The sequence below is a fragment of the Bombyx mori genome, chromosome 23 (assembly GCF_030269925.1).
Source record: "Bombyx mori chromosome 23, ASM3026992v2".
Classification (NCBI taxonomy): domain Eukaryota; kingdom Metazoa; phylum Arthropoda; class Insecta; order Lepidoptera; family Bombycidae; genus Bombyx; species Bombyx mori.
The window spans coordinates 20,600,310-20,625,073 of NC_085129.1; the positions used below are offsets into that span (position 1 = coordinate 20,600,310).

Here is a 24,764-nt window from a genome sequence, read left to right on the forward strand (position 1 = left end):
CAGGGACACGCAGGCTCACAGAGCCTCCGCTACACACACACACACATGATGTGTGCACCGACCGTGGTCGGTCTCAGTATAGTTACAACGGCTGCCCCACCCTTCAAATCGAAACGCATTACTGCTTCACGGCAGAAATAGGCATAGCGGTGGTACCTATCCGATTGGACTCACGAGAGGTCCTACCCCAAAGGCTAACTTCATATGACCACGCGCTATAAGTTCTACAAAACTTTATCGACCTGTTCAGTTTTCAACACAATCTTTAAAAAAATCAAAAGACGCAACTGACATCCTAAAGTAGTTAAAAATAAAATAAAAAAATTCCTCGTGTAGCTCAAGTTTTTTTTTAATTCCCTGGTAGGCAGACGAGCATAAGGCCCACCTGATGGTGAGTGGTTACCGTCGCCAATGGACTTCAGCAATGCCAAGCCGCTGCCTATATAAAGGGATAAGCCAAGCCGCTGCCGGGATATAAAGTTACAAAAAAAGAAAGCCTTTCACTTAAAATATGATGCACCAAGTATCGTCTTTATCTTCTTCTCAGAGGTCTCAGTTTTCGGTATAAAATCCAAGCAAATTGCCTCTTCCACGTCCATTCTCCAATGTCGATGGCAGATTGTCGCGCGTACATTGACGCGCGGTATGGTGCGATTAAATGAACTTAGCCCAAATCCCCCGATGACAGATCCCCAAATAAAACTTTAACTTCCAAAGCCATGACCTTTATTCGTTCATACGAAATGCGATAAAAAATAACAAACACAATTCACATTTTAATACATTACAATTTTATAGAAATAAAAAAATTATTCTATCATCGGCCAAAATTTTTCGGTTTTTCCTCTCAAAGAAATTTAACACCGTCCATATCGCTGTCATTACACTAAAACATGACGAGAAAGTATCTCCTCTCAAATTCTTACAAATCTTTAATTTTACAAAGCTATCTTCGTATTGAATTTTTCACGAAAATACAAAAACAATCAATCACAATGAATTATTGATCAGTGGATTTGAGCCGCTGCTTGTAATGTGAAAATATTGGCATTTTCATTTGCAAGCATTGTGTCTCAGACTCTCCATTTCTAATGTAGTGTAAGTACTTTGAGGTCATTATAAACTGCAAACAGTTAACAAGATTGCGTCAAAAATAGGGTACAAGAAATTTAAATGCCAATCATCAAATGCATTGCAAAATTGTAACAAATCCGCTTATAGCTATGCAAAATTTAACAAAACAATTCGGAATAGATAATCGAATAATATAGAACTAAAGACATTGGGTACTTAATAAAGCATAAAGAGCATTATTATTCATTGATAATGTGACAAAGAACAGAGGAAGTCTGAACGTGGCACCTGTGACAGAGAAGTTGAGAAGTGCGCGTTTGAGATGGTATGGACATGTGATGAGAGGAAATGAAAATGAGGTTGGTAAGAATGTTAACCATGAATGTGGAAGGATATAGAGGAAGAGGTAGACCTAAGAAGAAATGGATGAATTGCTTGAAAGACGATATGTGTAAGAAGGGAGTGAGCGAAGAAATGGTTTATGATAGAGGAGTATGAAAAGAGAAAACATGTTGCGCCGACCCTAGGTTATTGTGAGAAGGACAGGAGAATGATGATGATGTGACAAAGTGACTTAAATACAGATGTAGTGTTGCTTCACAATTTGTACTACAGATGTAGGAACGGTATTTTTTTTTTTTATTAAACCTCAACGCAAACATCTTTAGTTCGTAATTATATTGTTTACTGTTCAGTGTGCTGTCCTTTTTGTCACTTCTCGTGATAATTAAGTCTACGTAGACTTGTAACGTCCATTCCGTATATAAAGAATGTGGCTGGCTGCTCGAATCGGACCTGCAGACAAAAATATAAACAGAAAAGAAAAGGGACTTGTAGGTAGGACCTCTTGTGAGTCCGCGCGGGTAGGTACCACCACCCCGTCTATTTCTGCCGTGAGGCAGTGATGCGTTTCGGTTTGAAGGGTGGGGCAGCCGCTGTAACTATACTTGAGACCTTGGAACTTGTATCTATTGATGTCTATGGGCTCCAGTAACCACTTCACACCAGGTGGGCTGTGAGTTCGTCCACCCATCTAAGCAAAAAAAAACAAGACAAAATGAGAACTTCTTTTTTTGGCCACACCTTATCCTACTAGGTGGAGTTGGCACACGGAATTTTTCTTTTCATTCTCCTCTTCCCTCCTTTTCCCTCTACCCATTCGCTGGTAGTTTAAAAGGCTATTCCAGATACGTCCGGACGGGTACGTGAGCTCATGGGCTCAACATGAGAGAATTTGCTAACACTAGCCCTAGCAAGAGCAGGGCTTCGCTGAATCTACCACCGGATCGGAATCGTGACCAGAAGATCCGGCGAGAAATTCAGTGGTATTTTCCTGTAACAGCCGTCATCACTCACTCCTCTCTCTCATATCGTCATTCACACACTCCATCGACGACTTCTTCGATTGACCTCTTCCCCCTCTATCTTGCACTACCATCTCCAAGTCACATGGCTTTCTGGCTTCTTTACAAGCTCATCAATATCGTTTGAAGAGCTCTTAGTTTTACCAATACAATTGAACGCAAGACTGGTTTCCAATTTAAGAAAAAGCTGTCAATAACAAATATACAAACGAATCGAAATCTTGAGGCGTCATTGATTAAGGTCGAATTTCCTTCATCAAAACTATTAGTTACAAGGTCACGTTTATACTCTTACTATGCGCTATAAAATTAAAGAAACGATAAAAAAAACAAACCTCTTTATCGTCATCTCGTCCCAAATCGCTCTTCGATTTCGTTTGTGGAGATTTAGTCTGAAGAGTAACCAAAAGAAATATCAGCATAATTTTTTTAAAGCCAAAAGGTTTTAAAATTGCATTAGGCCATAAAAATGGCCTATTAAGGAGACCATATTGCAACATTTTTGTATTGATAAAAAAGGCGCTCTGTGTTTAGTGCGAGTTTTTTAACTTCTCGATCGCGTAAAAGTTAACTCAAATTTGTATGGAGTTGGAACATTTGCCTTCGTTTGCCACTAGGGGCGCTGTTCCAACTCAATACAAATTTGATTTAACTTTGTGTCTCCTGTAAAATTGCAAAAATGTTGCTTAAACCAAATAGCCTTTCACCCCTCGATAATTAAAATTTCTAGACGTTGATATTTCATTTCACGCAGAACGAACAAAGTCTTTAGGTTTGACAGTTTCCTTTTCGAGATTTGGGTTTTCCTATTCACGTAAAGAGGATCCCGGATCTTGGGTAATGCGAGATGAAACCATATGAGTATTTCCAATTATAACCGACAATATGATTACTTTGGTTGACCGGTTTGGACGAGCAATGAATCTGGTTTACGATACAGTCAGGACTTCGACCTCAAAGCCTCAAGTGACGACATTAACATTGACATGTCCACCGAATACGGACAGATTCCTTGGGCAGATTCCGTTGATTCCTAGAAAGAAAAACGAAAATCCTCATGAAACAGTTAACACAGTTCGCTTTCAAGAAAACTCACCCCAGCTTCTTCACCGAGTCCAGTGTCATTGACGACGGGCGGTATGTTAGGATACAGCTTTTCTGCCAACGACTGGACCTAAATATGTCAAGGGATATAACAGTTTATCATCCAAATTTTGAAATAGTACATAGCGTATGGGTCATACTCTCAGGTGAGCCCACACACATCCCAATTCAAGGCCTGGAGTGGACTCCCAGGGTAAGCGGAAATTAGGCCGTCCCAATCAGATCTGGTGGCGCACTGTAGCAGCGGAGATGAAGACAACCTGGCCTGACTAGAGTTAAGCCAACTAGCCTAAGACTGATCGCGATTTTTTTTGACTATTTTCAACACCAATTGTTGTTGTGTTTCTATAATGTCCTATATGATTAATCTATGGTTATCACATTTGGGATTTTGGCCTTTAATGACGTCGTACGTAAACAAGTTGCTTTCCAATGGCTTTCGTAAACAAGAATCGCCTTCGGTTCCTGATTCAACTACTACCGTGCTCTATGTCACTCTAGTATATTTACGTTAGGGTATTGCGAGAGGCAGGCCCTGGCTCTTCCAGTGCAGGGCGGGGGGACTGCTCGACCGTAGCGATCTCTGTCCGCGGGGTCGAACATGTAGTACCCTGGGAAATGAGACTATCAAAATGTGAACTCGATCCAAAGGCATCATCATCGATCGAAAGACGTCTCTTCCTCAATACGTGGGCCGCCAATAGCACGTTTTTTGTTTATGGTAGAATCTACTTGTATGGTATGGTTGGAGCCTAGCCGTGCGTATCCACAATACGTTCTGCAACCAGATAAGTCTCACGGGCTATTAAAACAAAATTATCTGGCATGTGAATCTGAGCTGCCGTTGTGCGTCCCGTATATCCGTCCAAGTGGCATGGTGCAGGCAAATTAACAGGAGACCAAGTCGAAAAAAAACCTTTTTGGTTAGATGACATACTTGTAGTTAATGCAACCCGAGACTTACAAGCCACAAACAAGTTCTCGGGACATTGTTTAAGGAATTGAAAATACATCGCATATATGACATACTTGTAGTTAGTGCAACCCGAGTCAGATACTTACAAGCCACAAGTTCAAGGGACATTGATTAAGGAATCGAACTTACCTCGCATATACAGTATCTACAGTACCTCTGGGTGTCCTGAACAGTGCAACAGCTATATCGCCTTTACCAGCCACGAACACACCGTATCTCTCTTCACGAAAGAATTCAATCAACTGCAAAATTATAAGAAACTATAAATTAGTTACTAAAGATGGGAGTTAGAGGTGGCTTTGCTAGATTTGAGCCTTCTATTTAGTAATACAGTACTGCCAATTTCTGCCGCGAACTAGATAAGCTGTCTTATAAGTTCTTGTGAAAGCTGTCGTCTCGGCAGACTTAATCTCAAGCATTCACAACATAGTCCTTAGTATGTTTAATGGGTTTTGGTAGCCATTAAGTACTGCAACGTTTGGGCAGGTGGATGGGACCATTATCTGATCGAATTCGCGACCCACTGAGCAGATTCGGCGAGAAAATCAGCCCACAGACGCTAAGATCTGGTCTTAAATACTCTGAGAAACTGATGTGATATAATAGTATAAATACGTATCGATAATTACGTCAGTGCGGTACTATAATCATCTATGCCATATGCCTACAAAATGTTTTTGTTGTTGAACCTAATTGTTTGTTATTCAATCATACAAAAATGGCTCAACGGATATAGATGAAATTTTGCACAAGGATAGTTAAAAATCTGGATATGGCTACTTGAAAGCCTGCTATATTAACTACGACAATCTGTTTGTGACATTCCAACCAAAGGTACCAATATGAATCAACAAATCAGCTAATAGCTTAAGAACCAGGCAATAACCAAAGAGATTTATTTATCCCGGCATTATTTCTAAATTACCTATTCAACGCAGATAATTCCGCAGGGAAATGATAGTATTCAAACATCTACAAGCTCACCTGCGAGACCAAATCTCCATCAACAACACCAGTCTGCCTCGCTTTGTATATGACGACTCTACACACGCAGTTACCGGGCGTGTAGAATTTACGCAGAATCTTTACAAACAAAAAACAACCACGGTTCACACATTTTGATAGGCGCTTAGGGTGGCCCATAGACCACAACGTGCATGCCGCCACTTTAAGAACAAGAGGTCGAAGCTTTATTGTACAGTATTTTAAGATGGGGAATTAATTTCTAGATACCTGGCCGGTGGTAAATAAGAACGGGCTATGTCGGTCTCCGGCCCCCTCTGAAGAGACTATCCCTTAAGAAAGGCGCACGAGACATCATGAACCACCCGCCTGCCTCAAAGAATAAAAACTGTTCCTGATATGATTTTGCGAGTGATATTTATTTCACGATACTATCGTTCATTCATGAACATGAGTTAAGTATGTATTTCATTAGATTAATTATTATTGGTATGCGGGGTTTGAAACCCGGTACAGTCGCATCACGCGATATATATATTGTGTTAGGTGTCTTGATTTTAAAAATCCTGGCACTGACTTGTTCGATCCCGAGGATCCTGGATTTGGCCTTAAAGTGCAGGTAGCTGTCCTGGTAGAGCTGGTCCCCGCTGTACAGAATCTGGTCGAGGGTGGACGAGCACCAACGGCACACGTCTTCCACTCTTGACATGGCCACTGCCATTATTGAACATGCCAAAGCCTGCAATGACAGACGCGGAATGTTAAAGAAACAGCACGTTCTCAGAGAACTTGTTCCTAATGACCTCACTATTCCTATTTTACTATCGCATCATCTGTCAATCGTAGGGTTTTTAGAGATCATTTTTATTTTACCAAACGCTCTGGAATGAGTTACGCTAATAGAGCCCCCGACAATAGTTGACGTCTATGAGAATCGATGACGATGGCTTAGCAAAAATAAATTGAGAAATTGAGTCTTCTTTTAGTTATGTTTTTAGCATGCAGTGTAAAGCATTTGACAAGCGCGAGGTCAACGACCTCACGGCTACCTGTGATACCGTGAAAGTACCTTCCTTTACACTCAGTGTTACGGTATGTTGTTAAATTATAAATAAGCTAAAACTTGATTAATATTAATTTAAATTGTCAAAAAATAATTTTTAATTTCAAGAAATTGTTCGCTCTCAACTTTTTCAAATCGAGCACATTCAAATGGAAATTACGTAATAAATAAAAAGTCTTAAAGTGGTTTATGTGATGATGTCGCATATTTTAATCTAAAAATAATACATCGCTGTCAAGATCTCGATCCAAAGAGACAAATTCATATTTTATGTACAATAGTCGTTTGTGTAGGTTTCGTCAAGTGCTTGCGAAATCCACAAACTGCAGGAGTAATACCCGCATAAACTTATAAGGAGGTAAGTGAGACATTACCTGACATCCACGGGAAGCTTTCGTAAACTTCCTGCAGGACATCGAATGCTGGGCCGACAGGTACTGAGTCCCGTCGTTCAACACCAACCATCCGCTCGTGTTACGTTGACCTGGATTATGAACAACATCATCTCCCGGATCGAGTACATCCAGATCCAAAATCCAAAATTACTCAGACACGCTAGCCACTTACTTAACCAACGAAGGATACTGATTAGATTGATTTAGGTAAAAATACATGGAACGATTTTGTAAATCGCCCAAAAAGTTGCAAGGCGATTATGGCATGAAGACTGGTTCCTTTACACCATTTAATATTGTGACATAAAAATTGTTTCTTAGCAATCGCTTACTCTTGACCCATCGGAAGAGGTTAACCGAATGACGTACTTAACAAATGTTCACGATTGACTTCCACGGTGAAGGAATATCGTGTAATAAAAATCAAACCCGCAAAATTATAATTTGCGTAATTACTGGTGGTAGGACCTCTTGTGAGTCCGTACGGGTACCACCGCCCTGCCTATTTCTGCCGTGAAGCAGTAATGCGTTTCGGATTGAAGGGTGGGGCAGCCGTTGTAACTATACTGAGACCTTAGAACTTATATCTCAAGGTGGGTGGCGCATTTACGTTGTAGATGTCTATGGGCTTCAGTAACCACTTAACACTAGGTGGGCTGTGAGCTCGTCCACCCATCTAAGCAATAAAAAAAAGGTGGACATCTCCATTGTGTAGCCGTCTGTCCTAATCCAAACGGTCGTTTGTTTATGGGAGATATACAAAGGCTGGTGGTACCTACTTGCGTGGGCTTTCAACTTCTGCAGATATGATGTGGTATGATAATACACAACGTTATCCCTTCAGGGTGGAAGTTATTTGTGAACATAAACTACACATGGTTCATTAGGACCATGTGTACCCGCCTGCGGAATTCTAACATCGGTAGAGTCGCATAGCTCGATACGAGTGCACAGGGCGTCTAATCCTTTAGGCTACGTCAAGCGTTAAACAATTAACCCTTCAGTTTGCTCATGGCTTTATCCTGGAGCTCGGAGGCGCGTTGTGCGTCCAAGCACGTGGCGCTCCCCGGCGGATGCTTCCTGTCCTTCTCGTCAGCGCGACGCTTCGTGCCATCAATACCGACCTGCGGTGTATGGCAACAATAAAATTCATTATTCGTGGGCTTATGGACGTTTTGTGCAAACTTTTACGCAGGACCCGTGAACAACATTAGCAAGATCAGCGCCTCAATTTTTAGTACCCAACACTTGCTCCCTGGTGATTTTACTGGTGATAGGGCGACTTGTGAGGCTGCCCAGATAGACAACATAACACGAGCTATTTGTAAAGCGAAGCAGTAATAATTTCCAGTTTGAAAGGTGGGCCAGACATTGAACTATAGTTCTATAGTTCAGTTTTATAAAACTGAGACTTAGAACTCATAGTTTACGGTGGATTAGCGGCATTTATGCGTGGAACACAAACAGTATTGTACAGTATCTATTAGGACCACACACTTGGACAACGTCTGACAAGCGTCATATAGGTGGCGTGCGACAGAGACAACGCTCTACAAAGTCAAGAATGGTGTTTTTTTATTGCTTAGATTTGTAGACGAGCTCACAGCCCACCTGATGTTAAGTGGTTACTGGAACCCATAGACATCTACAACGTAAATGCTGCCACCCACCTTGAGATATGAGTTCTAAGGTCTCAGTATAGTTACAACGGCTGCCCCGCCCTTTGAACCGAAACGCATTACTGCTTCACGGCAGAAACAGGCAGGTAGTGGTGGTAACTACCCGCGTAGACTCACAAGATGTCCTATCACCAGTAATACCAGTCTCTTTCTAAAGGACGCTGTATAACATCCATCGGCGGGTCCTGTATCAATATTTCTCCCAGACACCACCTCTGCGTACATACCTTGCTGGTGGCCGGCACTAGTGCTAGACCAGGTTTCGACCGCACCAGAGGCGGCTGGACTCCGCCCGTCTTGGAGATCGGGTGAACAGCGACCGACATTGCGTAGAGTTGGAAGTCGTGCTTCAGTCGTTCCGTAGCTGGCACGTTCTGGAGGTACCTGGGAGGTCACCGCGTCATGTGATGAGACCAATTTCAGAACGTGTTTAAGACGCTTAAATAAAAGCGGCTCTAAATAAAATAATAAAATGTTTAATTATATAAAAAATGCACAATGCCTTTTGTTAAAGGCTCGGGGAACATGGCCTCCTAGATTTCTTAAGTTGCGCATGCGCGTGACGCAACCAAATGTTTCGCCACACTAAATGGAGACAAATAAATCAGTAGCAAAACAATTTATATATGTCGGAGGAGCCACATTTATTAACACCATCGTCAGACATCGTAGGGGCGAATAAGGCGACCGAGCTAAGAGAAACACAGAGTACACCAATCACACTTGCTGTTTTAGAACAATCTAGAAACCCTTTCTTGACGTTAGCAAACGAAAATGAATGACAGTTCTTAGGAGGGAGGCACCGCTCTTCAAGAACGCTAGTTGGTAAGTCTGATGGCGTCTACGCGCCTCTATTCGCTAGGCTCTGTCGTAGCACGAAGTTAGCCTTTAGTTATTCTTTTAACATAACATTTTCCATGCGCTTCCTTCCAGATCAGATCAAGCCACTAATGTCGTCTCCAGTATGATCTAGAGGGTCGTAACCTCAAAAAAAATACAAACTACCCGCAAATCCGTTTAAGTAACACTAATCGACCCTACCTACCCATATGGTAATAAGATACCATATAATTAAACTCACGAGAACGCCAACATCTTCGCTGAAGTGAAGGTCATGACGCAAGCGGCTCCGTCGTCCTACGGGCACACAAACAATGACGACACAATACTACAAAACCCAATGCTAGTGTAACACTTCGAAATATTTAAACTTTTATTTGAGATAACCAAGAAGTACCCAAAAGAGTTGTTAAATTTGACAAAACACAAACTTCGAGTGTCTTAAATCTTTATATCATGATATTTAATTATCCTTATACCGTTAAAATTAAATATCATCGCTTTTTTGTCTTCAACCCATGGTCCTAATGCTGACTGTAAGTCCGGCACATGCACTCCCATTCCCTTCGGTATCTGGCCTTTAGATACCAGGCCAGTAGGGACTAACTGGTACTGGCTATTTTGAACAGGTCATATCATAGCGCGTTATATCATAGCACTCAGTAAGCAACGTGGAGAGGATTTAACTCCAGGGCTACACATCACGGGAGAAATTTGAAAACTAAGCCCCCTTCGTAAGACACTTAACCATCTTTTTATTTATTGCTTAGATGGGTGGACGAGCTCACAGCACTGGTGTTAAGTGGTTACCGGAGCCCATAGACATCTACAACGATTGCCCACCTTGAGATATGAGTTGTAAGGTCCCAGTATAGTTACAACGGCTGCCCCGCCTATAAAACCGAAACGCATTACTGCTTCACGGCAGAAATAGGCGGGATAATGGTGCCTACCCGTACGGACTCACAAGAGGTCCTACCACCAATAAAGCCGTCCCACAATCATTTCACCATCTTGAAAGATCCCTCATAGCCTTTCTATTGCGAGGGCCGAATCTGCCGCACCTGCGCGTCAACCCTCAGGCCCGTTGGTCCGCAGGCGTGGGGCTCCATCATGTAGAAGGGCGGCGACCCCGCCACCCGCCACACGGCCACGGCGTGCGGCACCGACCACAATATCCCGTGCGTGTGACCCTCAAAGAACTGCTCCAGAGCACATCTAGAGTCAATAACCATAAATGAATTTTTAAGAGGTCTTTTTGGCGGGAACGCGAGGCGTAAAGTTGTGTGAACGGTGGTTTATTAACTGTTTAGTATCTGTGAAAGTGCACAAATGTGGGAAAATGAAACAAAATCACCGGACTTAGCTTCTCGGGATCCTCCAAAAAGCCCACTGATAAAGTCTCAGTAAATAACCACCATTTTATTGAGATTATATTTCATCCCTTAACATCTCATCTTTTTTCATTTAATTTTATCCCAGTTGATTAATGTCTCAAAATAAGAATATAAATTAAAATAAGACATGACTGTCGTAGTTACCAGGTCATAAAATCCCCATATTACTCTGCACTACCTTCGGTCGACCGGTATAAAATGCTTTAAGCATTAAATCCAACAATGTAGATAAATATATGAAGTGTAATAAATAAATAACAGAACGTCAATGTCAGGGGTTAAAAAAGAAAAACTAGTTTATACATTATATGCAAATAATAAAATTAAATACAATGCAACGATCTATTGTTTTTTATTAAATTTAAAATCACAAAGGAAGAAAAGTCAGTTGATCAGTTGTCAGTTGATTCATTTGGGTTTCGTTCGTTTTTTAGATCCATAAACTGTATATAATTAAAACGGCAAATTATAAAAGTCTTATTACTTGGCGCTGGCTAATGCACAAACCGAGCCAGAGCCAAAAAAAAAATTAAGAAGAAGAAGATTTCTTACGATGAGACAATAGAACACATACTTTTAGTTTTATGTAGGAATGTAGGTAATGGTATGTATAGAGGAATGTCAGATATGGAATATAACTGAGTGAGAGAGATAGGATTGAATTGAGAATTTTAAAGTGTAGTGAAGTGTTCTAAGTGTTGAACACAGTTTTTAGTTGTACTTTGGTGAAATTTTATTTATACCGAACCCCAGCGCGTAACAGCAGAAAGATCTTTAAGTATGATTTTTGTCAATACTAAGAATTAGCCAATATTGCTATTGTTAGTTAAGCGATGATATTTGGTCGCCTGTGTATTTTGGACGTCTACTGCGGCTGAGTAAATTGGCTCGCACGGCGCGAATGCCAACCGCCATCTTGAGAAGCGAGGTTGAATTTTGACAATGGTATTGCGGCTACTCCACCCTTCAAACTGGAAAGTGTGAGTGCTCTATGGAAGACATAGGCAGGATGGTGTCGCGCCATCATAGCTTACAAAACGCCTTGCCACCAGCAACCAGCATTAGTTGCCATTATTTCGATAGTTCAAATACTCAAACTCGTCTATAGCATAAAATAGCGTAACACACGTAAACAGTGACGTCATAGTTCAATAGACATGAAATTTAAACGGCTCCAACTAGCATTTTTTTTGTTTATTGCTTAGATGGGTGGACGAGCTCACAGCCCACCTGGTGTTAGGTGGTTACCGGAGCCCATAGACATCTACAACGTAAATGCCGCTACCCACCTTGAGATATGACTTTTAAGATCTCAGTATAGTTACAACGGCTGCCCCGCCCTTCAAACCGAAACGCATTACTGCTCCAGGGCAGAAATAAGCGAGGTGGTGGAACCTACCCGTGCGAGTCCACACTACGTCCTACCACCAGCGATTACGCAAATTATAATTTAGCGATTTGATTTCTATTACAATCGTAGATCGTAGTCAATCGTGAACATATTTTATTAAGTACGTATCTCATTAGAAAAATCGGTACCCGCCTGCGGGATGCGAACACCGGTGCATCGCTACATACGAATGCACCGGACGTCTTATCTATTAGGCCACGACGACTTCATAATCTATACTTCTATACTAATATATAAATCTACAGTGGTTTTTACGGATGTTCCGTTATAACTACTGAACCATGCATCAGATTGACTTGAAACTTGGTATCCATGTAAAAAAATATATGTACTTAATGGATAGGCTAATATTTATAAGAGTGTTGGACTCCCTACACCAGTTACGGAGGCGTTAATGATAAAAATCTTTGTGGGTAGGTGAGAAATAATAATGTTAATTTTAAATGCCCAACAGCTACTTCTAATATTTCTATTTCACATTTCTAAAATTCGAACTTATAACCTGACGGTCATTTCCGTGGGCTCCTTCTGCGCGAGCTTCCCGCTGTACACTGCATCCAGTTCGTAGCGGACGTAGTTCACGCCCAGTATGAAACGTTTCAATACCTTACACGAAAAAGTTCTAGTTACAACGACCTGACGTTACGACAGAACCTCTCCCCCCAACCCCCCCTCGCCCCTACGTTATTGTCATTCCCAAAAGCAGAGCAAAAGTTTGGTATAAGCTCAGCGTCAGGTAGATAATGAGTATGCACTGCTACACTTGAGTACAGTAGATTGGGGGGAATCGAGACGCTTTCCAATTCCAACACAAATTTTCAGCGGTTTTTATTAAGGTACCAATAAAATTAAGATTAAAATGATTCCAGAGGTTTAAATTTTCATATACGATGCATTATTATATATAGTTCATTGAAAAGTATACACAAAAACTAAAAAAACTAGCTTGACCTGATTCGCCTTGGTTTTTGGGGTGAATCGGGTCACGTATACACAATAGCGTTTTTCGATAGGGGTGGCACTATTTAGCTGTTAGGTAGATAACACACCTTTAGGTAATTAGCTTTTCAATATCTTTAATCAGCTACAAAACTCTGATGACTAAATTAAACTATTTAATATTCTTAAACACTAAATAAAAGCTCTTTTCTATTCAACAAATTTAAATCTCACAAAAGTATTGTGAAAATCAAGATTTGTTCTGATTCTACCCCTAGTTCCTATTGCGCCCAATCTACGGTACTTAGCGGTAGGCAGCGGCTTGGCTCTGCCCCTGGCCCTGCTGAAGTCCATGAGCCACGGTAACCATTCACCATCAGATGGGCCGTATGCTCGTCTCTCTACAAGGGCAATAACAAAAAAACTGTTCCTTACATCATGTTAATGAACACTTTTGACTTTCGTGTAGGTCACCGGTGCCCTACGCGGCGCACTCAAGTAACTACATCGATATCTATTGCACAGCGTCTGGATTGACAAACCATGTCTTCTTTTGATTCTTAATGTGACATTGATTTTAAAGTCTCTTAGAAATAGATTCATTCTCAACATCTTCGGATTCGTCTTCCCCAGAGTCTACTAGATATTCTTAGTAACAGAAGTCCTTCTTCAAGCGAGGCTTGTGGAGAGTATTAAGTGGCAGGCAGCGGCTTGGCTCTGCCCCTGGCATTGCTGAAGTCCATGGGCGACAGTAACCACTCACGATCAGATGGGCCGTGTACTCGTCTGCCTACAAGCGCAATTAAAAAAAAAGAAGAAATCGACATAATGACTTCAGTGCGACGGTTGACATTCTCATATCGTAAACATGTCATCTGTAAACTAAAACTCACTTGTAATGGCAGCAACACGTCCTCGCCGGGTCTGAATTCGTAGCCCAACGATCCGAGGGACGCATTGAACAAGTGGCCGGCCACCGCCATAATCTGACAAACACAATTACGGTGGTGGCGGTGCACTCAAAAGAATTGCAATTATCTGAGTATTGTGGAGGCTTGTGGAGAGTACCTAATTACAATTAAAGGCCCTTATGGCATTGCTGACGTCTATACCGGTATTTACACACCATCAGGTGGGGCGTATGCACGTCTGCTTACAAGGGTATTAAAAAATTGTTTGCTTTCCACTATGTATAGCCCAGACCTTAAATTGGTCACTTGGTCATTGGCCCAAGGCTTAGGCGACCATTGAATACTATTTGGTTTTGGATCTACCAACGAAACTAATCAGAAGATATAGAGCAGATTCGAGTTCTCTCCCCGCAAAGAGAGAGAGAGAGAGACTTCAAAAACGCTGAAATGATAACTATTCTCTGGAACGTATGGTCTAGAAATGACAGCCAACTTACCAACAATCCATCACTTAAAGAGTCCAAATTAGACGAGCTTACTGATAGAAACCTGCCTCATTCGGGCAAGAAGCCATAAAAGTCGCCACCAATTAAGTTTCTTTAAACATCTTTCGCAACAGAATCTACGTCACAAGTCATGAATCCAACCTCATCAACAGTTTTCCGTGTCCATAGCGGGGGCCGCCTCACGTGAGACATGCAAGCAGCCACTATGGCACCGCAAGATGATTGCAGTAACGCATCCCTCGTGAACCTGAGCAGTAATGCCATGAAGTGTACACTTGATGTAATAATTCAAGTCAAGGCGCAAAATTTACACTCTTTTAGTCGTGCCAAGTCCTATTGAAGCTCATCACCTATGACATAAGGTCGAAACTTCAAATACAGGATGCTGCTACTCACTTCAACTACACGCCCTACCACCAACTAAATTTACAAATCCTACTAATATTAAAAACGTGAAGGTTTGTAAGAATGTATGGATGTATGTTTGTTAGTCGTTCACTCAAAAACTACGGGATGAATTTTGATGAAACTTTACAATATTATATCTTACACATCAAAATAACACATAGGCTTTAATTTATAAAGATATCGTGTGAATTATCCGAAATATAACGATAAGTGTCAAGTAAGTAGGAAAAAGGTCTGCCATGCAATAATAAATTACAGTTCCCGAAGCGAAGCGAGGGCGGGTCGCTAGTAGTTCATAATTGTAATGAAAATATTATGTCGCTTTCATGTCAATAGGATGTGGGTCTATCCAGGGGCTCCCAAACTTATTTTGCCTAGTGCCCACAAGGGGGCGTTATCGCTCACTTTGGGAACGGCCGGTCTATGCCTATAGGGCATGCCTATTACAGCTGCAAAGAAAGCCATTTGAACGACAGAAGCTATAGCTGTGGACGCTACCATTGAAAGCTGAGCTTGGATCAACAATTACACATAAAACAAGACCCTTTACTAGCGAATCCTCAGGATACACTAACTTGACAAGATCGGGCGGTCTGGTCCCGCGGAGTATGGTCTTGCCGCGCGCGGTCTCCACGTACGCGCTCAGCACCTTCCACTCGTAACCTTCGTCTGGCACCTTACCCTGCTGCGATACCGGACCCGACAGCTTGGCAAACTCCCAAAACACTTTCACAGATGTTATGCAGAACCTTGAGAAGAAATTACGTGATTGATAATCGGGACTTATGGAGAAGATGATAAGTCCACATCGTGAGCTTAAATGGAAATGTTACGGGGGGCATCCAGTCCAGGAGCTCTTTTTAAGAAAGGAAACTGTGCCTAATACCGATTTAATTGAAATAAGAACTAGTTATATTAAATGTTTCCACTTCTAAAGCGAAATGTGTTCAAGCGTTTTTAGTAATAAACTAGCTGTACCCGTCCGCTTCGCTGGGCATTTAAAATTAACATTATTATTTCTCACCCCCACAAAGATTCTCATCATTAACGCCCCCGCAAGTGGTGTAAGGAATCCAACACTCATATAAATATTAGCTTATCCATTAAGTACATGTATTTTCTACATGGATACCAAGGTTCAAGTCTATCGGATGCATGGTTCAGTAGTTATAACGGAACATCCGTAACAACCACTATAGATTCATATTAGTATAGATTAGTTTATATAATAAAAATGCATCCGGGAATACTTTAGTTTGCATTTTTATATTAAGTTGGAATTGAAGGGCACGTGTAACAGTTCGTTTGCCTACAGAAAACGAAGATCACTTTTGTAATAAAAACCATTCAGCTATATCGCAATGTCTTCTTTTTCCAATAAAGCTATCAGCAGTAAGCACGGCTACTCGATATTGTCTCTGTCATTACCAATGTCTATGAATGGTTTGGCATTTACAAACAAGCGTACTCTCCAGGCTTATCTTGGTTTGATAATCCCATGGTCCTTCATTTCCAAGGAGACTTGACATTGGCCACACTATCGGCTGTTACCCTACAGCCGAGTAAATAGATAATTGGAGACATGTAGAGATCACACACAATCCCCTGGCCTCTAAACTAGGATTTTCTTTACTATGGAAACCTCTTAATACACTACTACTGCTTCAGCTCCATCCCCCATTGGTCATTGCATCCGGAAACTGCTGCTCACCTGTTAGATCCCGGTCTCTCCAGTCCCTCAACGTTACTTGTTATAGTGCTGGCCAGGTCTTCGACATTGGAATACATGACGAGGGCCGCCGCCCCTCCAGGAGACGTTCTTCCATTGGGACCTACAGCATGAGGCTCCCACAGGCAAATAGCCTTGTCGTCTGTGGCTTTCCACACCGCAACGCAGTATGACTTAGCGCAAATCACTCCGTGCTTGTACTAGTATCAAAGAATAAGTTTGATCATGACAATGCAATAATGCTGATATCGCATCAAATAGCTACAGTAGGCTAGAGACACATTTAGGCTTGAGGTCGAAATTTCAACTGCTGTGGGATAAAGACGACTTAACTGATTGCTTGACCGAACAGAATTGCTTCATGTCAGACAGCTGCTTTACAAATTATCTCAATATATTTACGTTACGTTTTCTTTCCAATCGGAGTCTTACAGCAAAAAAACTCTCTGAAAATTGGATCTAAGCCAAACTTGGATGACCACGAAAACACAAAGCTAATCAGGAAACAAAAAATCCACTCACGCTTTCAAAGAATCTATTGATGGCTCTCTTCAAGTTAAGTACGGCACCTGTTTCTCCAGCTTTCAGTTCGCCTGTCACAGCTTCGCTCTCAATCTCTAGTCTGACCTAGAGTTGATAGAATTAGAAAGCAAGAGAGATAATTTAGCATTAGATTCCAATCAAAACACGGATTAGGAATACCACAATGCCCTGAAATTAAAATACCCATGGTTTTTGGTACACAGCTCTCGTACTGATTCCTCCACAATCAATGGCCTAGAAGTTTCAAGATAAAAATCCAAAAATAGCAACATTTCAAAATGGTCTAGGTTAATGGATACGGGTATGTGACCGTTTTGAAGATGATGGAAATTCGTGATGTTGTGAAACTAAGTCAATTCAATGCATAGCAAAATTTAGCAATACAATGACAAGTATATTTACATTAAAATTGGTGACGTGGAACTGGTCGATAATCTCGTTGGGGCGTAGTCCTGGCGGAGCAGAAGCTCTGGGCAGAGACATCGTGTGGACCCTGTCTCCGTACTTGAGGATTCCGTCGATCAGCTGCGGCTTCCAGTGGATGTGAGGTTCGATGTTCTCGACCACTATACCCATTATAGAGTTCGCCGCGTCCTAGAAACAGGATTCATTGAGTGAATTATTTGAATAGTCAAAGAACGAGTAGGGACACAGGTCGTTACGTACCCAAACAAAATTGTGCGTAGTCATAACATGCGACTACGCCAGCAAGCTCCGTTGCTTTTTACTTTTTAAGTTCACTCGCGAATAAACGCTCGGATTAACCAGTTGTGTTATTTAATTATTTATATTAATTATTATTTATTTTAATAATTATGTATTTTTATATTATAGTTATTAAATATTTCACTTCCTAAAACGCCCTAAACCATTAGTCACCGCTATCCAGCGGTGTCCAGCGTAATCGCATGGAACTGAAGGCATACAAAACAAACAAACCTGGTGATCTCTGTTCCGATGCTCTAAAAAGAATTCCTCGTCTTGTGCCAGTCTTCCTCTGACCGAAGCTAGGACGCGGCTGATGCGGTCCATGTACTTCCCCACGCAGGAGTCGTCCAGTGGTTCCACTAAGCTCTCTTCTTCATCTAAACCAAATCATCCGGGGACTTTTGTAATTGCTAGAGCTGGCTAAAAGATCTCCTGCCCCACAACTTGAATACCACCCTACCCCCATTGAGAAAAGGGCTTGAAACCTCATTTGCGTTGCATAGAGTTTGTTATTCCATTCAATTTACAGGATAATGCAAAAATAGGTACAAACTAGAAAAGTCTAAAAGTCTCATGAAAGACCTTGTAAGCAGTTAAAAGCGATCTCTATGCTCTGGTATTGCTGTTGTCTATTCTCTGGTGAATTCGTTATTAGTCCTCCATAACAACGGAGAGGGTGGAATGGTTTTTTTTAGGCCAAGTGCCAACAGTATACAACCAGTTACCTGGTCCAATCATCCACGTCCACTTATCATCCACCAGACATCAGAATTGATAATCACAATTTTTATTTATTTATTGCTTAAATGGGTAGACGAGTTCACTTGGTGTTAAGTGGTTACTGGAGCCCATAGACATCTACAGTGTAAATGCGCCACCCACCTTGAGATACAAGTTCTAAGGTCTCAAGTATAGTTACAACGGCTGCCCCACCCTTCAAACCGAAACGCATTACTACTTCACGGCAGCAATAGGCAGGGTGATGGTAACTACCCGCGTGGACTCACAAGAGGTCCTACCACCAGTAAACGGGTGAATTCGTTAATTAGTCCTCCACACCAACAGAGAGGGTGAAAAGGGTTTTTCTAGGCTAAACGCCAATAGTATACAGCCAGTTGCCTGGTCCAATCATCCACATCCACCCATCACCCACCAGACATGAGAATTGATAATCACCAATTATATCCGTTCAAGCTCGTACCGCCAATCAGAATTATACTACTGTTAGATGTTAAACTATTTTTGACATTATAATGTGAGCGTCGATTATCGCTACCTTATAAAAAGCACTACGGAAGCTCTGCCGGTTTGACTCGGTATGCTTTTTAAGTCCATTCATTTTACTGTTTGATTGGTTCTTAAATTTAGTTTAATTGTCATAAAGGCACACTTAGACCATGCAATACAGCCTACGTGATGGTGAGTCATTACCGTCACCCATGGACTTCAGCAACGCCAGGGGTAGAGCCAAGCCGCCACCTACCGTAAAAACTAAAATCTGAATGTAAATCAATCAATCAAACGGCCGTCTGGTGTAGTGGTATGTGACATGGTCACTACACAAAGGGGTCGCGGGTTCGAATCCCGCCAAGGGAGGATATTTGTATGATTAATATAAAATGTCTTTTCCAGGGTTATGGATGTATATTGAATATCTGTAGGTGTATAATAAAAATCTTACCTACATTTATTTTCGTTATCTGGTACCTGTAACACAAGCTCTTTACGAACTTATCACGGGACCAGTTAACTTGGCGTGATTGTTAGTAAATATTTAATTAATGTGCAAAAGCAATGTGTCCATTTTCAATGCAAAAGTTCAAAAAGGGTCATTTGACCCGTTATGGTATGTTTAGTGTAAAGATCGTGTTACTTAAGATCCTCTTTGAGGAGGTAGCTGTAATTTTTCTAACAATATTTCACTTCTGGTTCATAAAATTTCAATGACTTTCGCTACCAATACCAATAGCAGCATACAAACCTTCTTCACCGCCGTCTCCCGCGTCATCTCTCGAGCTCGGCCTCTTCTCCTTCAGAACCGAACTAAGCTCATTCTTCACGGTAACACCATACAGCTTGTACGGTGCTAGACATTGCTTGCGATCGAGGCCCCCTTGGATCACTAATCGAGGATTTTATCGCATTAGATCAGACGAGTTCACAGTTCAACAGGCATAAATTTCACCAGTCAATGATCATAACAAAACGCCACCACCCAGATTTACATACACCGAATGAATGAATTGTATGACGAAACGAATTTAAACGAATAGAATCTCAAGGTGGATGGCGCATTTGCGTTGTAGATGTCTATGGGCTCCAGTAACCACTTAACACCAGGTGGGCTGTGAGCTCGTCCAAACAACTAAACAATAAAAAAAAAATTAAGCTACATTTTCAAATGGGTCAATTCCTCAGAAACTGGTCAGAGGAATCTGAATTGATTTACATGTATCTGGTTATTTGTCCCAGTACAGGCGACTCCGAGCTGCTGCTCCTGCTTATCCTTAACCCATCCTAGTAGTAGCAACCTACTCTCCTGAAGCTCCTTGTCCTTCAACCAGCCACCAACTTTTCTACCCCAGGTTCCCACCAAGTCGAGCTGACCAAAAGCTTTCCATCACACACTCACCCAGCTTGTCGATGAGCTCCCCCGGGCTCGCGAACACCATCAGGGCAGCGGCAGATTCCGGGGGCACAAACTCCGGAACCGGCTCCGGCACTTCCTCGCCCTCTGATTAGAGATGGGTCGTACTAGGTAAATCAGATACTAGGTCCACCTGTTCCTAATCTTAAGAAATACCTAATCCACATAATCTTCCTAATCTCATTCACACCCAATATTTTACTTAGCAAGCAATCTCAATCTGCTTATTTCTAATCTCAAGTACTGAGTTCGTTATTAGGATTTGATTAATGTGATCGTTGGATCATTATTTGAATGATTAGGATTAGGCATTTAGGTATTGTGAGATACGTTGCAACGTGTAAACGAGTGAGATAGCACAAGAACAGGCTGGAGCGTATGTTGAACATTCTATTTTATGTTTTAAGAACACAGAGATTAGGTGAAACAGGTGGATTATACACATTCAGAAAATGGGATTAGGTGCAGCCTAATCTCGTAAAATACCTAATACTCGGGTCTGTTCTAATAAATCCGATTTATCTTTACCTCTGATCGAGGATACTACCGTTATTTTATTGGCTATCTCACCAAGGACAAAACTAACCAATACTCTTTTACTTTGAAGTCAAATTCTGACGCAACTTTGAACCATGCTTCCAAAAAACTTCGTGATGCAAGACAATCACATTCTGTCTAATTCGTAGATTTATTGATATTTTGTAAAGCAGGCTAATTTGAATCAGCAGGAAAAACAAACAGTTCTTATCAATAAAATTTTCTGTATAATAACATTTTGTTCTGAATACAACTGTAATTTATTATTATTTTTATGGAGAAACAACCACAAATTCATAAATCCCAAAATGGTAAATTTAATCAAATAGTGTTCTCGCTTACCGCCACCAGCTTCCTCCTCATCTTCCGCCTCCTCATCTCCACCTGCGTCTTCACCAGCCATTTCATCTTTAATTCTTTGCAGGCGGAGCTCATCACCTGCACAATAAAGAGGTTCAGTTCTCCAATCTTTATTTTCAAGTCAATGATTTTGGGTCATCTACATGACACTGACCTTTCTTGATCCTTTGTGCGGTCAGCATTCCCTTCCCAACTGTGGGCGCAGGATCAAACGCAACGACTTTCCCGCTCGACGCCATCCACACGCCGAGCTGATGGTAATCACCTACCAGCAAGCTGATCGTCGTCGGCTTTGTGTCGTCATTCCACAGTTTGAACAGTGCATCTTTTATTTCTGAAATGAATAGTGAGATAAGCGTGAGATAAGTTCTGAATCCTCCAAAGCTTCGAAAGATTAGAGAGTTTTTATTAAAATTATAGATCCCACAGGCTACATAGTTCCTTCCGACTGGATATTGGAGTACAGTATCTGCATAACCCCATCACCTCTTTTGAGACGTCAAGTTGAATGTGCTATCTTGGGTTTCAGACTAGAATATATGCAGTTCGTAGGCCACGAATCTTTCTTTTATGGCTTTTTCCGCGCCAAATGCACCTAAAGCCTTGTTTTTATCATCGTGCCATTTAGTACGAAGTAGGGCGCAATGGTTTGAACTGGTCCTTCAAACAAAGGCAAGAGAATTTTTAATAGCTCACGTTTCATAGGTGCTTCCTCTTCCTCTTCTTCCAGCTCTTCTCCCACCTCATCTTTATCACCAGACTCTTCCTCTTCACCTTCCTAGTGTCATCCAAATTGACATACGTAAGGTTTTGTTATAATAAGTCTTGTCATGATAGCCTATCGTCAGATATCAAGTCAACTGAGATCCTAATAAACCTATTCATAAACCTGTCCATAATTAGCTGAGCCACGAAGCGGTCACGTGTTCTGGTTCGGAGTATAGTTCATTCGTAGTAGTACCAACGCTGTTGTGATGTCTATGAAATCCAGTAACCTTTAAGCAGCACCAGATGTAGATGATCTCGTGTACAGCAACAGTAGAAAAAAACGACCAGTTCCCAAAATCCCAAATTCGTCCACAAACTAAAAATTGGTTCCGGTTTGAAAGGCTAATAGATCAGTCGCTACCCTAGTGAGTGACATCAATGTTGCCATATCGATGGACCCGGGAACCGTATTATATATTTAGTGTTTTGCGCCGTATCTTCCATTAGGAATGCTCTGAAGAATTATTCCATGGGCATATCCACAGTGCGTTTTTTTCGACGATCTTCAATTCAGCTCTGGAGTGGATTCTCCTCTTGAGCACACGATACACAGCAGCTAGGCTATTGCATTGCTGATCTTTGGGACTCATGGCAACCACTCGATCAAATAGGCATCATGATCCTCGTACAGTTCAGCTCTGGAGTGGATTCTCCCCTTGAGAATACGATACACATCAGCTACGCTGTGCCCTTGGCATTGCTGATCTCCGCGACTGATGGTAACCCCATGCGATTAACCACCATGCGCCTCGCCTTTAAAGGTAATAAATAAACTAGACAGTTACTCCGGCAGGCTCATCTGGCAATCTCAACGGCAACTTCACAGCTTCACCGATTTCTATAGAGAAAGTGTTGGCTCCCATCTCAAACTTCTCGCTAAGGTCTTCTACATTAATTTCTTTACGGCCAGTCTTCTTGACGTGGTTCAGATAATATTCCGCACCGGCATCTGTGTATTTAAACGTATTTTGATATGAAAAAAATTTTAAGATCACTGTACCACCTCTGTAGTATCATACAATTTTGGGATAATCACCGCCTGGTGTTTCGTGAGCACTATGATATGTGACGCTTTGAACGAAGCTTGGAGAGCATTTACAGTGATGAACAGCTGTTTGTTGTGCCCGTGGCATCACAATTAGTGGTGGTTTTACCATGAAGCAGTAATGCGTTTCGATTTGAAGATGTCTATGGGCTCCGGTAAGGATTTAACCAGGATTAACCAGGTGGGCCAGCTCATCCACCCATCTGAGCAATAAAAAAAAACAATGTCTTGGACTGGGATCGATCATCATCGAAATCGCCGTATACACGTATGTTAATACCTAATGTAATATACTAATTCTATCGTTTTAAATCTAATATCATCAAATATCCTCCAATTTTCAAATCACTAATCACATTTGTGGTAAATATTTTTGTATAAGTAAGTGTCAAGAAAGGCAAAATAGTGTTAGAAAGTCTTGTTAAAAAAAATCCTATGACGCATCACAAAAACCGCCCAGGTTATCCCAGCCCGATACTTTGAGAACCTCTTCCCTCGCACCAAAGTACATCTATTTCTAGTATAAGGAGAACATACAACATTTTTGCAAAGGAAACAGCGCAAGGTACTTACCAAGGAAATTGTAAATGTGATCTCTATGCATGAACGGTGGTGGAACTGCTTCTGTGGCGGCGGCAAAAGCGGCCGCTGAAGGCAAAGCCAGAGTTCGACCCGACATGTCATCTGCCTAAACCAGTTTTGTAATCCATTATCCTAACAGTTTCAACTCTGGCAGTAAAGCGTATTGGGCATACTGTATGTCTAGGAGAGTCCGGTGTACCAATCATAACTGACACTCCATGCTACTGGTCCGTGAGCACGAAAATTTAATCATCCTCAAACCTGAATCTTGCGAAAATGACATCAAACGTCCGAATGACTTGCACAATTTAATCCTACGTGGCCATAGTCTGGCCAGTTGATAATCTGAAGGCGTACGCGGAAATTACTGCCCCTCTCTAAAGAATGTATTTTGAGAGGCTAGTACCACAGTCCTGACTATATACTGCGATTTGAAGAGTACAAAAGCCGCTAATCAAATTAAGACTTCCACGTCATTCCATCAAGTGGTTAATGGAATGTGTCTGCAGATTTTTGGGACAACCTCATAGCATTATCTAAGTAGGCCTCTTGTGTCCCTGACTGTTGCAGTTACGGGTTTAGAGAGCTTTTTTGAAACACGTATAGGAAAATCTACCCTTATCATGTAACTAATAATAAAAAGTAGCTCAGAGTGGTTAAAAGCGAACCATTTATAGTAATTGTTCCATTATCATTACTAACCCCGATTCCAACTTTAGTGGCGACTTTCCCAATGGCGGTATTCTCACCACGCGGCCCACTCAAGATGGCAGCGGTGCCTTTTGATATCCATTCAAAGGCTTTACTCTAAACGA

General features: G+C 41.5%; 1 protein-coding gene across 2 annotated transcripts in view; it reads right to left on the bottom strand.

The window, feature by feature from the left end:
* Positions 1–709: 709 nt before the first annotated feature.
* The window catches only part of LOC101735788 (uncharacterized), a 49,198-nt gene continuing 25,143 nt past the window's right edge, over positions 710–24,764 (bottom strand). The window contains exons 24-51 of one of the 2 annotated variants that reach the window (XM_038019239.2): positions 24,652–24,756; positions 23,941–24,055; positions 23,108–23,271; positions 22,251–22,332; positions 21,709–21,888; positions 21,537–21,632; positions 20,643–20,744; positions 19,992–20,132; positions 18,242–18,387; positions 17,705–17,896; positions 17,282–17,386; positions 16,742–16,959; positions 15,606–15,779; positions 14,764–14,869; positions 14,099–14,191; positions 12,769–12,872; positions 10,523–10,676; positions 9,700–9,755; positions 8,846–9,002; positions 7,937–8,063; positions 6,919–7,028; positions 6,059–6,220; positions 5,503–5,601; positions 4,673–4,760; positions 4,053–4,153; positions 3,535–3,612; positions 2,774–2,830; positions 710–1,869 (exon numbers count right to left, since the gene is read on the bottom strand). In XM_038019239.2, the coding sequence (XP_037875167.1) occupies positions 1,786–1,869; positions 2,774–2,830; positions 3,535–3,612; positions 4,053–4,153; positions 4,673–4,760; positions 5,503–5,601; positions 6,059–6,220; positions 6,919–7,028; positions 7,937–8,063; positions 8,846–9,002; positions 9,700–9,755; positions 10,523–10,676; positions 12,769–12,872; positions 14,099–14,191; positions 14,764–14,869; positions 15,606–15,779; positions 16,742–16,959; positions 17,282–17,386; positions 17,705–17,896; positions 18,242–18,387; positions 19,992–20,132; positions 20,643–20,744; positions 21,537–21,632; positions 21,709–21,888; positions 22,251–22,332; positions 23,108–23,271; positions 23,941–24,055; positions 24,652–24,756 (3,396 nt within the window). In that variant the 3' untranslated portion in view covers positions 710–1,785. Of the gene's footprint in view, positions 1,870–2,773; positions 2,831–3,534; positions 3,613–4,052; positions 4,154–4,672; positions 4,761–5,502; positions 5,602–6,058; positions 6,221–6,918; positions 7,029–7,936; positions 8,064–8,845; positions 9,003–9,699; positions 9,756–10,522; positions 10,677–12,768; positions 12,873–14,098; positions 14,192–14,763; positions 14,870–15,605; positions 15,780–16,741; positions 16,960–17,281; positions 17,387–17,704; positions 17,897–18,241; positions 18,388–19,991; positions 20,133–20,642; positions 20,745–21,536; positions 21,633–21,708; positions 21,889–22,250; positions 22,333–23,107; positions 23,272–23,940; positions 24,056–24,651; positions 24,757–24,764 lie in introns of those variants that run through there. The other variant, XR_009976357.1, reaches the window with a different exon arrangement.